The 13441-nt window shown below is 33.1% G+C and overlaps 1 protein-coding gene and 1 long non-coding RNA gene across 3 annotated transcripts; both read right to left on the minus strand.

Moving 5' to 3' along the window:
• Nucleotides 1–392: 392 nt before the first annotated feature.
• Nucleotides 393–8608, minus strand: LOC149499306 (uncharacterized). Of its 2 annotated transcripts, XR_016319870.1 has the most exons (3): nt 8478–8608; nt 1336–1401; nt 393–618 (listed from the first exon to the last, which is right to left on the minus strand). It is a non-coding gene; the product is annotated as an uncharacterized LOC149499306 (long non-coding RNA). The 2 variants fall into 2 exon arrangements; XR_016319869.1 differs by lacking the exon at nt 8478–8608 and having other exon boundaries at nt 1336–1466.
• Nucleotides 8609–11037: 2429 nt separating this feature from the next.
• ATMAK3 (Acyl-CoA N-acyltransferases (NAT) superfamily protein) lies at nt 11038–13420 on the minus strand. Its single transcript, XM_012211966.3, has 4 exons — nt 13037–13420; nt 12827–12950; nt 12581–12636; nt 11038–11465 (listed from the first exon to the last, which is right to left on the minus strand). The coding sequence occupies exons 1-4, from the start codon at nt 13235–13237 to the stop codon at nt 11220–11222; spliced, it is 627 nt and encodes a 208-aa protein (XP_012067356.1). The 5' UTR covers nt 13238–13420; the 3' UTR covers nt 11038–11219.
• Nucleotides 13421–13441: the final 21 nt, after the last annotated feature.

Genomic DNA, 13441 nt, shown 5'->3' on the forward strand with positions numbered 1-13441 from the left:
CTATTGCTTCATTTTTTATCTATTGAATTTTAGATGTCATCTTGTTCAAAATTATCTATCGAGGGATTGTTAAAATTCCAAAAAAAAAAAAAAAAAAAAATTCTATCATTTTTTTCAAATTAAATAGTAATTTTTTTTTTTTCACTCCTCCCCTTATCTCTAATAAACACTAACTATTTTTGTCACGACCCATTTCCGTGGGCCGGACCGGCACTAGGGCCCAGGTAAGCTTAAGGCCCCCGAGGCCCGTAGTAAGCCTGAACTACGCTACTTAAACATGCCACACCATTTAACAGGAACAGTAAGCCCATACAGCTAGGATATAAATATAACTATTTACAATCCGGCCCAATTTTAGATATCTTAATTAACGGTTAGTTTGGGCCTAATCATGATGAGTCATATTCGTAATATGGTTGTATTAATTCACCTGCATCTAATACATAACAAGTCGTTTACAAAATAACGCATACGACCCTATAACTGCGGAGTTCAATAATATTCTGATAATAGGGTAATTAGCACATCCAAATTTAAATAACAAAAATATAAAGTTTACATTTATAACTCTGCGGAGAAGATTGCAGAGCTTCCGTTGGGGCAGAAACTTCCTACTACCTGAGAAGTTTGGGAGAAAGGAGTGAGTTTTGCAACTCAGTGAATAATAATAAATAATACACGTCGCATACAGTCACACAAAATGCGCCCTATTAAACTGAATGATCACACACAATCAATCATATGGCATAACATCAGCACCCACAAACAATATCACCTTCAAATAATCACCTCACGTGGAAATTGGTCAGTGGCGTCACCTAAACCCCCGACGAGCCGTCCTCTCAAACAGCCCATCCTCTCAAACATGTGCACCCCGGGGAGCCAATCCCCCATATCTGGCCGACCGGTCTAATCCTCACTTGACCAGCCCTCTCAATATCTTATTTTGCATTCTCTCTTTTCTTTCCAATATTATCAACAACATTTCAGCAGTTCATCAGGTGCACACGGGGGCGCCGATCTCCCATTTACCCGGCCGACGGTCCAATTTTATAATTTCATCAAGATCCATATTTATCGACCGTCCTCACAAACCCACGGTGACCCACTTCATCCCAATTCCACACAAACAAGGCACAGTATATGCACAGCACAAGTAATCAAACAATTCTTTCAACGTATTACACCAAATCCATCCAAATATACAATTATGCAACATAAAATAAATATGAGCTTTAATATAAAATATATATATATATATATATATATATATAAGGTTTGTAAACAAAATGCTATGCAAATGCATGTTGATATGCATTATTTATTATTACTCACAGTGATGGAGAGCGAAATTCTAGCTTTGATGTTGTCCTGGAGGAGCACTAGATGGACCCGGGCGATCTAAGCAAAGTAAGAATGACACAAAAAGAAATAACTCTATCAGACAAAATATTTCTTTACCCTTCTAATAATTTTATTTTATATTCTAAATTTTTCTACGTAATTAAATCTCGATATTTAATTTCTTTTCTGTAATAAATTTTTATTTCTCTATCTAACTCTATTTCATTTATTTTCTTCTAAAATCTATTTTATTTCCTACTGAAATCTATTTTATTTTCTACTGATATTTATTTTATTTTCTACCGAAATTTCGACAGCATCTCCCCTAAAAATTGGACTATCTACATGTTAAAATATCAACAATATACCAATAATTCCAAACCACACAGCCCATCCATCGGGCAATCAATCAATTCAATTGTTTCCCATCCTCCATCCGAATAACAATATCAACATTACTTTCAACTCTTAATTTCTCATTTCATTCCACTCATAATATTATTATCAAAATTCCTCAATAAATTATTTAATACTGAATTTGAGTTTAACTAAATATTGTTTTTATTAATCAATAGTTACTTCACATTAATTAATCAATAACTATTTTGAATTCATTTTCACTAACTAAATAACTAAAATTACTAACTAAATATTTTATTAATCAATAAATTAATACTCTTTAAATAAATTTCACCACATAATATTAATTAACTACGCAAAATAACTAAATTTAAATGAACTAAATTAATTTTTACCCCAAATTTATTAATTTCTGTCGCAAATTATAGATCGGACTTGCACGTGTGCTGGATCTAAACTGCGCGCACTGGGACTGCAAGCAGGTGGCTGGAGTCGTGCTGGAGTAGCTAGACCACCTGAGACCGCTCGATCTGGCCGAGGATGAAGCGCTGCTGCAGGCGGAGCTGCTGGCTGTGGCGCGCGGAGGAGCGGTGAGGCGGTGCTGCGCGCGATGGAGACCGTGCGACTGGCTGTGGATCGCGCCTCTGCTGTTGCTGGCTAAGGTCGACGCAGGCGCAGTCACAGCAAGAAAGAAGAAGAGAGGAAGAACGAAAGGGAAAGAAAGAAAGAAAGAAAGAAAGAAAGAAAGAAGAAAAAAATCTTTGAAAATAAAGGAAGAAGGAAAGGAGGAGGCGCTGCTGTGATGGTGAGGAGTAGAGAGATGCAGCGCTGGAAAAAAAAAAAAAGAAAGGGAATTTTCTAGATGGTTTGGGTCGAACCGGTTCGATTCGGTTCGATTCGACCCAAATCTTTGATTTTCGATTGGTTTTCGGCTTTTTCAATCTGTTTTCGGTTCGGTTTCTCACAGTGTTCGCATTAAAATATTGAAATAAATTTTCAGGCTGTCGGTTTATTAAATTTAATTAGAAAATCTTTGAAAATAAAAATTCGGGTTGTTTCAGTCTTCCCCCCTTAAAAAAAAATTCGTCCTCGAATTTTAAAATAGAATACATGTTCTTCTGAGCAGCTAGAAGGATGAATCAAGAAGATGAGATAAATATTTTTGAGTTCGTTAGTCAGACTAGTGGAACTAATTTTTATTAAATTTACGAAGACAAACCAATGGGAAGCGAATCTAATTTATAGGGAGGGTAGGATGATTATGAGATGAATCTAGCCCCAAAGTTACCTACTTTATTACCATAGTTAATTTAAACTTGAGTTGTATTATATCTACAAGTCGTCAAGTCAAGTCAAATATTCATAACCTTAAGCACAGATTCGACACTAATATTCACCTTTACACGTAAGAATTTTAATCACTTATAACCTCTGCTCAAGTAAGAGTTATTAATCTCATTAGCTCTATATCATGTGTCCTTACATTGATGTATCGTCATTTATTCTCTCACCAGCTATCACAGGCAAAGATCATCACTCCATAAGAAACTCATACACAAACCAAGTATTTAATCTTAATGATATAAGAATCCACATATGCAATCAAATTTACTACTATCCCAATTTGGACTCCTTATTTCAAAATTCAAAACCTACATGCTGACTCATCCATTTTCCATCAATTTCAAATATTAATATCATTGCTCCAATAATCTTGGAAGAAGTTTATAATTAGATAAGATGGTCGCTGCCAATTCAAGGAGATTTTCGATTATCATCAAGTTCTACCATTAAGTACCATTTGATCATTTCTAATTAAAGAGAACAAATTTATGGCACTACTACAAGCTTATTTTAAACAAAATCATGACATTTCTCTAGCTACTTGCTATCAACTGATAGGAGATCTTGGCTTCTATCCCAAGCACATCACCTATTTAACAACTTAACCATTTTCCAACCAAAGATAGATATACAGTCTCTTTTCAAATCCTACTAATGAGAATCTCGTAAAAACAAGTAGTACAATTATGTAGAGAAAATTCAAATTCATAACCAAGTCTCTATTTTAGTTATTAACTTCTCTATCCCTCTTCCCAAATTATCATATCATACCATATCTTAATTAATTATGACAACAACTTATGCAACTAGCCAAATTAGTTGTTGCCATGCCGGATAATTCTTAATTCATTTTCTAAAATTTGCTAGTACCATTCTATTATACTCAATTCCATAAAGAAGTCCAGCCTAGATATATATCTATACATTTTTTTTTTTTTTTTTTTTTTTACAAGCTTAATCAAAATGTAAAATTCTCCAAATTGTCGTTTATATCCAATTTACTTATTTCTTCTGTCTTTAATCAATCTTTTAAACCTAAGTTTACGTATTTAGAAATCACGAATCCTAAACAAGTAGTGCCTTTTGCTCTAGTTAAGTAAGAGATTAAAGATGTTAATCCTATAATCTAACTCTTGATTAAACTATGTCCTTTGTTTTATGTTTATTCTTAATCCCATGAATGTCTATGAATATTCAGATAACAATATCGTTGGGTTATTTCTTTTCTACAAGTCTATCACCTCCAAAATTTGTAAAATTTATACATAATACGATGTAGGAATATTTTCAACCTTAATTATGTTCTCTCTATGTTCTTTACTCCAAATAAGGTTAATACCTCATTGAATTCCTCAAAATGGACCTAACAAATTAAGTAGTCTCTTAAGCCACAAGATATGTCACATCAGCCATTTATAACACAATAATATTCATTCAATCATAATTGCCACCAATTACTAAGAACTTCAGAATAGCTTTACATTGACTCCAATCATATCTTAATGACTCTCATCCTAATTGATATCTCAATAATTCCATGAGCAATTTTCATTTATTAATGATCTGATCGACACCCATGAGTTAGCATTCCAATAATCTTAAACCATACCGTTATCACATCCAATAATCCTATAGTTTATATTTTCAGTTTTCAAATACTACCATGTATTCTCCTCGCTAAAATTGTTAAACTATCCCAAATTCACCTATTTATTCTTATACCAAGTTTCACTGTTCCAAACAAATAGTAAATTCAAACTTAGCTAGCTTACTAATGAAATAAAATACTTTAATTACATCCATGTTCTACTAAAGACATAAATATAACTAACCTTCTTTATCCAATAAAACAAGTATCTTGCACGAATTGCACTAATAAATAGAAAGTCCTTATGTTTATATGCTTTCCACAAACAAGTTACATGTATTCACATTCATTGTCATCTTAAGCTAAGTCCCATGATCTTTTATCAACTCTTATTCCAAGTTATTATTATTAATAACACTTATCACACTATATTTATAAGCTCAATGTGTGGATTCAATTAATATAACTCATAAAACTATTTTCTAAGCAGATGTTATCAAATTACATAAGTCAAAATTTTCTTATCTCTCTCTCCAGTAGAAAGTCTATCTTTCTTTCTGAATATAAGTACTAAGTTCTTTCATCATCGGGATTACAATCCTTAAATCATTTATCTATTTGTATATCACCAGACATTCAATAACTTCCTACCTTTGATCTCTTTTTAGAATATGAATTTACTATATATGAACCACAAAATTCTCGAAACTCACCTTGTAAGGACCCGATTGACTCACCTCATAAGGTTGGTTATAACATTATCAATTATTTGTTTAATATTTTATTAGAGTTAGCACCGATAGTGATAAATTATTTTAAACCTCAAAGCCATTTTCCTACCTTCAATAGTGTACATGTTCCATCATTTTACCTTTAATAGTATTTCACTTCTTTTTGTCTAACTACATATTCTTAATTACTTGTTCTAAGGCTTTTTTTTAACTTTCTAAATTTTCATAAATCTGAAATTTATTTACAGCATAAAATTACTATTCATGATCATTTAAATTCTTAATATCTACCTAGCTCTATTCTTCAAAAGATATAATAAGACACTGTTCAATTATACAAATATTATTCTCCTCTATTCTTTATATTCCAATTATGTTCAAGCTATAATTTTCCTAATATAATTATCACCTAATATAATAGCATTTCAATCCCAAAACCACTAATCTCCTTTGCTATCTTTTACTTTTATTTTATTATACTTGGTCCATAAACTTAGTCTGGCTTATTAAACATCCTACATATACTAGGGCCTTACTTATATCCCGTCTAATATACTCATGAATTCCCAAAGTATAGAAGTCTTTATCTTAAAGCTGCTGAGGTATCACTATTCCTATTTTTCTCAAATCTTGTTACCCATGATCCCTAATTTGTTAAAACTCTAAATACTGACTATCCTCATTTAAATCATACTAATTTATACTCTTCACGTTTCTGTAATTGATTCTTTTCTTAATATCCATACAATAACAGTACTAGATCCAACCTTACTTATCTAATTCATTAGTATAACATCAATTCAATAATTGGACAATTATCTCTCCATGTCCGATGTCATTCATCAATACACTTAATTATCATAGCCCACTATTTACATAACATAATTACCTTAATTCCCTTATGGAGTCATTAACTCCTTCTCAGATCATAGAATCTCCCATTAAACAAAAATCATTGTTTGTAATTCACATACCATCGAGTGTGCAACAATTATTTTAAATGTCAAAAGGCTAAATACCATTAGATTTAATTCTTACTTGTACCATATTAGACCATAAGATGCCACAATCCACACAATATCCATCACTAAATGCATACAGAGTAGAGTAATTTGTCTCTTACTACGGATCACAATTTACTTTTCTTATAACCACAATAATTTATATTATTCCCCATATTCATACCCTTGAAAAGAAATAGCTGATGGATGCTACAATACACTTTTCTCCACCAAGCAATAATTACTTCTCATAATTAAAAATCACTTGGTATAATAATTCCACCAATATTATTCTTTATGAAAAATACTCATCACCAATTATTATAGGCGAATCACACCAAATCCTTCGATATTTAAACCTTACAAAAATCAGTTATTTACTTATACTAATTAATGTAACTATTCCATCCAGAAAAATATTTACCCCAATAACTACAATAAATTTCACCAACCAACATCATGTAAATTTCACCAAATACATATATTAATTCAAGGCACCAATTAAATAGATTCTAATGTCCTCAAATCCGAATCATTTAGTTCTCTTATTAAATAAAACTAGCAACTAATTCTCAATTCTGCAGGCACACATATACACGCACTCATGCATTTTTATATATGTATTCTACATTCAACACATATTAAATAAAAATAGCACACTTTCATCATCTAACTTCAACTTATTAATCCTATATAACTTATCTTCTTACATACTTAAATTATATATGAATATTATTTATTCCATATAAGGATTTTTGTTTAAACCATCCCGTTAGCATCAGTAACTAAATCACATCTCTAAGAACAAGGATACAATTTTACTCCTTAAACAACTTGACTCTAACCTGATTGCGAACAACGCTGAAGAGGAAAGCAAGGAAGACTATGTCAAGACATGACAGGAATTACTCCGCAGTTACATCTAAACTTATAAACCTATGCTCTGATACCACCTTTGTCACGACCCATTTCCGTGGGCCGGACCGGCACTAGGGCCCAGGTAAGCTTAAGGCCCCCGAGGCCCGTAGTAAGCCTGAACTACGCTACTTAAACATGCCACACCATTTAACAGGAACAGTAAGCCCATACAGCTAGGATATAAATATAACTATTTACAATCCGGCCCAATTTTAGATATCTTAATTAACGGTTAGTTTGGGCCTAATCATGATGAGTCATATTCGTAATATGGTTGTATTAATTCACCTGCATCTAATACATAACAAGTCGTTTACAAAATAACGCATACGACCCTATAACTGCGGAGTTCAATAATATTCTGATAATAGGGTAATTAGCACATCCAAATTTAAATAACAAAAATATAAAGTTTACATTTATAACTCTGCGGAGAAGATTGCAGAGCTTCCGTTGGGGCAGAAACTTCCTACTACCTGAGAAGTTTGGGAGAAAGGAGTGAGTTTTGCAACTCAGTGAATAATAATAAATAATACACGTCGCATACAGTCACACAAAATGCGCCCTATTAAACTGAATGATCACACACAATCAATCATATGGCATAACATCAGCACCCACAAACAATATCACCTTCAAATAATCACCTCACGTGGAAATTGGTCAGTGGCGTCACCTAAACCCCCGACGAGCCGTCCTCTCAAACAGCCCATCCTCTCAAACATGTGCACCCCGGGGAGCCAATCCCCCATATCTGGCCGACCGGTCTAATCCTCACTTGACCAGCCCTCTCAATATCTTATTTTGCATTCTCTCTTTTCTTTCCAATATTATCAACAACATTTCAGCAGTTCATCAGGTGCACACGGGGGCGCCGATCTCCCATTTACCCGGCCGACGGTCCAATTTTATAATTTCATCAAGATCCATATTTATCGACCGTCCTCACAAACCCACGGTGACCCACTTCATCCCAATTCCACACAAACAAGGCACAGTATATGCACAGCACAAGTAATCAAACAATTCTTTCAACGTATTACACCAAATCCATCCAAATATACAATTATGCAACATAAAATAAATATGAGCTTTAATATAAAATATATATATATATATATATATATATAAGGTTTGTAAACAAAATGCTATGCAAATGCATGTTGATATGCATTATTTATTATTACTCACAGTGATGGAGAGCGAAATTCTAGCTTTGATGTTGTCCTGGAGGAGCACTAGATGGACCCGGGCGATCTAAGCAAAGTAAGAATGACACAAAAAGAAATAACTCTATCAGACAAAATATTTCTTTACCCTTCTAATAATTTTATTTTATATTCTAAATTTTTCTACGTAATTAAATCTCGATATTTAATTTCTTTTCTGTAATAAATTTTTATTTCTCTATCTAACTCTATTTCATTTATTTTCTTCTAAAATCTATTTTATTTCCTACTGAAATCTATTTTATTTTCTACTGATATTTATTTTATTTTCTACCGAAATTTCGACAGCATCTCCCCTAAAAATTGGACTATCTACATGTTAAAATATCAACAATATACCAATAATTCCAAACCACACAGCCCATCCATCGGGCAATCAATCAATTCAATTGTTTCCCATCCTCCATCCGAATAACAATATCAACATTACTTTCAACTCTTAATTTCTCATTTCATTCCACTCATAATATTATTATCAAAATTCCTCAATAAATTATTTAATACTGAATTTGAGTTTAACTAAATATTGTTTTTATTAATCAATAGTTACTTCACATTAATTAATCAATAACTATTTTGAATTCATTTTCACTAACTAAATAACTAAAATTACTAACTAAATATTTTATTAATCAATAAATTAATACTCTTTAAATAAATTTCACCACATAATATTAATTAACTACGCAAAATAACTAAATTTAAATGAACTAAATTAATTTTTACCCCAAATTTATTAATTTCTGTCGCAAATTATAGATCGGACTTGCACGTGTGCTGGATCTAAACTGCGCGCACTGGGACTGCAAGCAGGTGGCTGGAGTCGTGCTGGAGTAGCTAGACCACCTGAGACCGCTCGATCTGGCCGAGGATGAAGCGCTGCTGCAGGCGGAGCTGCTGGCTGTGGCGCGCGGAGGAGCGGTGAGGCGGTGCTGCGCGCGATGGAGACCGTGCGACTGGCTGTGGATCGCGCCTCTGCTGTTGCTGGCTAAGGTCGACGCAGGCGCAGTCACAGCAAGAAAGAAGAAGAGAGGAAGAACGAAAGGGAAAGAAAGAAAGAAAGAAAGAAAGAAGAAAAAAATCTTTGAAAATAAAGGAAGAAGGAAAGGAGGAGGCGCTGCTGTGATGGTGAGGAGTAGAGAGATGCAGCGCTGGAAAAAAAAAAAAAGAAAGGGAATTTTCTAGATGGTTTGGGTCGAACCGGTTCGATTCGGTTCGATTCGACCCAAATCTTTGATTTTCGATTGGTTTTCGGCTTTTTCAATCTGTTTTCGGTTCGGTTTCTCACAGTGTTCGCATTAAAATATTGAAATAAATTTTCAGGCTGTCGGTTTATTAAATTTAATTAGAAAATCTTTGAAAATAAAAATTCGGGTTGTTTCAATTTTCTACTGTAATTTTCTCAAACACATCTTGTCACTCCATCTTAGAAATAAATAAGATATTTAAAATTTATCACGGAGTATTTTATTATTGTTTAATATGTTTCTTTCTCGATAAATGTATTAGTCAAATTATTATATTATCATTAATCAGATCTTGGTATGAACAAAAATTAAAATTTTAACTTTCAATTTTCCACTTATATATGGCTAATTGCGTTGATTATTGGATAAATAATTATAGTTTGATTAATTTCAATAACACTTAATATGGAGCTTTAATTTAATACAAGTGTACATATATATAAAAACAAACAAAGCAGAAATTATAATTTCATAATATTAATCAAAATTTTATTAATCTGTGTGCAAGTCAGACAAAAAAAATTATATCATGGAGGAATATTAATCTTAATTTAATTACATGTTTTTGGGAATATCTAATTTGGAGTAGAAGTGTGTTAACCTCTTCCTCTCACAAGGATAAATTTTCTTTCCATTTTCATTTGTCTCATATTATAGGCTATTTTTCTTGTTATCAAATTTTTTTTTTAAATTGTTTATTGAAGTTGGCATTTAATATTAATATAGGGGGGTATAAAAGGAAAATATAGATGAAATTTTCTTTTCAAATTATATTAACTAATTTTCTTTATTTGTATAAAAATAGAATTAAAATAAGCTTATTTTGTTGGTATGGACTGGAGAGAGTAAAATAAAGAAAGGTGCATTAATCAAATTTGAGGAGAGAGGAAGAGTTAGACGCGTACAAGAACAAAAAAACGTTTTTTTCAGTTGAAAAACATTTGGAAAACATGGTTTTATTATAAAAGAAAACTATGTAAAACAACTTTAAACCCGTTAAAAATAAAATTGAACATAACATTCTATTTTTCAAATTTTTTTTTGGATAACTTTTATAGGAAACTACTTCAGTTATTTTTCAATGACTAAACGACACAGTATTGTATTCTCAGACTATTCGGTTTTTTAGACCTTTTTTACCAAACGCAAAATTAAGATCTGTCAATCCGAACTGAACCATTTTAACCAAATTTCCAAATCAATGCAGTTCAATTCAGTTTTCTGTTAAAATAAACAGTTCTCACCCTATGAAAAACTTCAAAATAATTACTATAGTTGATAAAAACTTCTGCCATTGCCATTCTTTAACTAGCCTTGTAATGTTGACATAATCTGCAAGTGGTATACATCTCAAATAACTAATAATACAATGAATAACTCCCTACCTCATGTATGGCAAAACTTTTGCCCAAGAAAAAGGGAGCGGGAGCGAAAACTTTCTCTCCCAAAATTGTAGATTACAAGCCAACATGCGGCTTAGAACACTCTTCTGGTGGTGGATGGTTGGTATGTCCATCGTGATCTTCTATGCTAGCTGCCATAGGTAAAGATGGGTGTAACCCTGGTTGGGGGAATAGCAGCTTTAAGCGAAACGCGTCAACGCCATTCAGATAGTAACGGAATAGCCGTTTTGCTCTAATAAACCCAAGACGGCCGTATAGAGCAAGCGCTCCTTTGTTAGTGACTTCTGCTTCTAATGTCACCTTCAGAAAATAAGTAAGTATTTAACAGCAAGGAGAAGAAAATCAATATAGATTCTGCAACTAGTTTAAAAATGAAGTTTTGTTAAGCACCGTGAGCTAACTTTTCATCCTTTCTCTTGCAAAAGAAAATGACATGCAGGAGAATAAGACAACAAATTAAAGCATTAGATCAATCTCAAGGAAAATAAGAAAATCTCAGCCAAATTTAGCTGCAATGCCTCATGGAAGCATTAAATTATTGACTAAAGAACATTTATGATAAAACTTCATCATTACTGATGAAGCCAATCCTTTAGGTCCAAACAGGCAGCTTTACTCCTTTAATCACTAAAACTTGGGGAAAATAGGTTAAAAGCCAAACTTCTCACACTCGAGACATCCCATTTACTCTTTCTTGCAAGTATTTTCCTTCAGATCTGAGCTAAGAAGCAGTAGCAGAAAAGCTAATCTACTAGTAAATTTCATGCCTTATTGCTCATGGATGGCACCAGAAAAGGGGGAAAAAAGTGAATATCATTCCTGGGACAGTACTCAGTGTGCCATACTAATTTTTGTATTAACTTCCTTGAAATATGATGCTACCGATCCTTCAAAGACAAAATTTTATAATTTTCAGGTAACAATGATGAGAAAAAAAATTTTCCAGCAGATTTGCATTCAGCCTCATTTAGAGAACTAGCTCAAGTCCCTGATTAGGCAGCACGCATGTTGGCAAATTAAAAGAGTTAATTGATTGCATCGATTGTCAAGTAAGGATATATCTAGGTAACCAGATTAATACATCTAATGCAATCATAATCAATTTGAGAGATTAAGCAGATCCAATGTGCAAAAGTTATAACAGAGAAATAAATGATAAACATGAAGTCGATATCATCCCTATTAGAAGTTATTGGAACAAAAATAAAGAAGGGAAGGAACAACACAACAAGAAAACTGGGTCATGCTTGAAAAATAGAAAGAAAAGGATAGTCTCAGCCAAATAACACAAGCTTCCAGTAACATAGCATTTGTTGCACTTGTATCATATAGGGATGCAGGGTAATGATCAGCGAAAGGGAGGACTAATTTTAACAAAAAGGGAAAACCATAAAACCAAAAGTTTGACAGCATACCTCTTCACATCCTGATTCCATCATCACTTTAATAGATCTGGTAACAAGTTCAGAGGCTGCAATTTGAAGAATACATAAACAGAGTCAGAAAAACACAGTCTTCATGCCACCAGAAAGAATGCAAATGAAAGATGAGAATTTTGTGCTACAATGAAATCAAATAATGTATGCTAAAATCCACAATAAAGAATATCTATTTATAATCATCAATTAAGATAATGAAACGAGAGAGGAAGAGAGAGATACCAATGCCTCTTCCTCGATAAGGTTTAATGACAACTAACATAGCAATGTAGCCCCTAAACGTTGTATTCCTGTGCTCTCCCATTTTGCAAACCACAGTTCCAACGCATTTACCTTTATGAAATGCCTAAAGAACACATCAACAACCACAAAATTGCAATAACCATAGAAATCCAAAGCCTAATGGATACAAAGAAAGAAATAGAAATATACCAGAAAAGATAGTTGAGGCCATAGATAAACAAAGTAACGATAAGTGAAAATTGAATAAGGCTCACTGAGTTCTTGATCAACGAGGCTCATAATTAACGGTAAGTGGTGTTCGCCGCCGTAGCTTACGTATTCTATCTCCGATGCATCGAATTCCGCTTTTTTCTCTCTTTCTTCTCCCTCTAATTCATTGCTTTTTTCCATTGTTATCGTTGTTGTTTCTCCCTTCCGCTCGACGGTGTAGTGCGACGGCAGGGCGAAATTGGTAGAAATTAGGACATGCCACGGTGGCTGTCCAGCGTGTATGGTAACTCTTAAGGCGCTGTATCAGATCCATTCATTCGGATTCGGGTTAGGTCTGAAGGCCCATTATCAAGGTAAAGAAGGGGATCGAGTTGTAATTGATCA

Source organism: Jatropha curcas, chromosome 1 (assembly GCF_041381405.1).
Source record: "Jatropha curcas cultivar XTBG-Jc1 chromosome 1, XTBG_Jcur_1.0, whole genome shotgun sequence".
NCBI classification, from domain to species: domain Eukaryota; kingdom Viridiplantae; phylum Streptophyta; class Magnoliopsida; order Malpighiales; family Euphorbiaceae; genus Jatropha; species Jatropha curcas.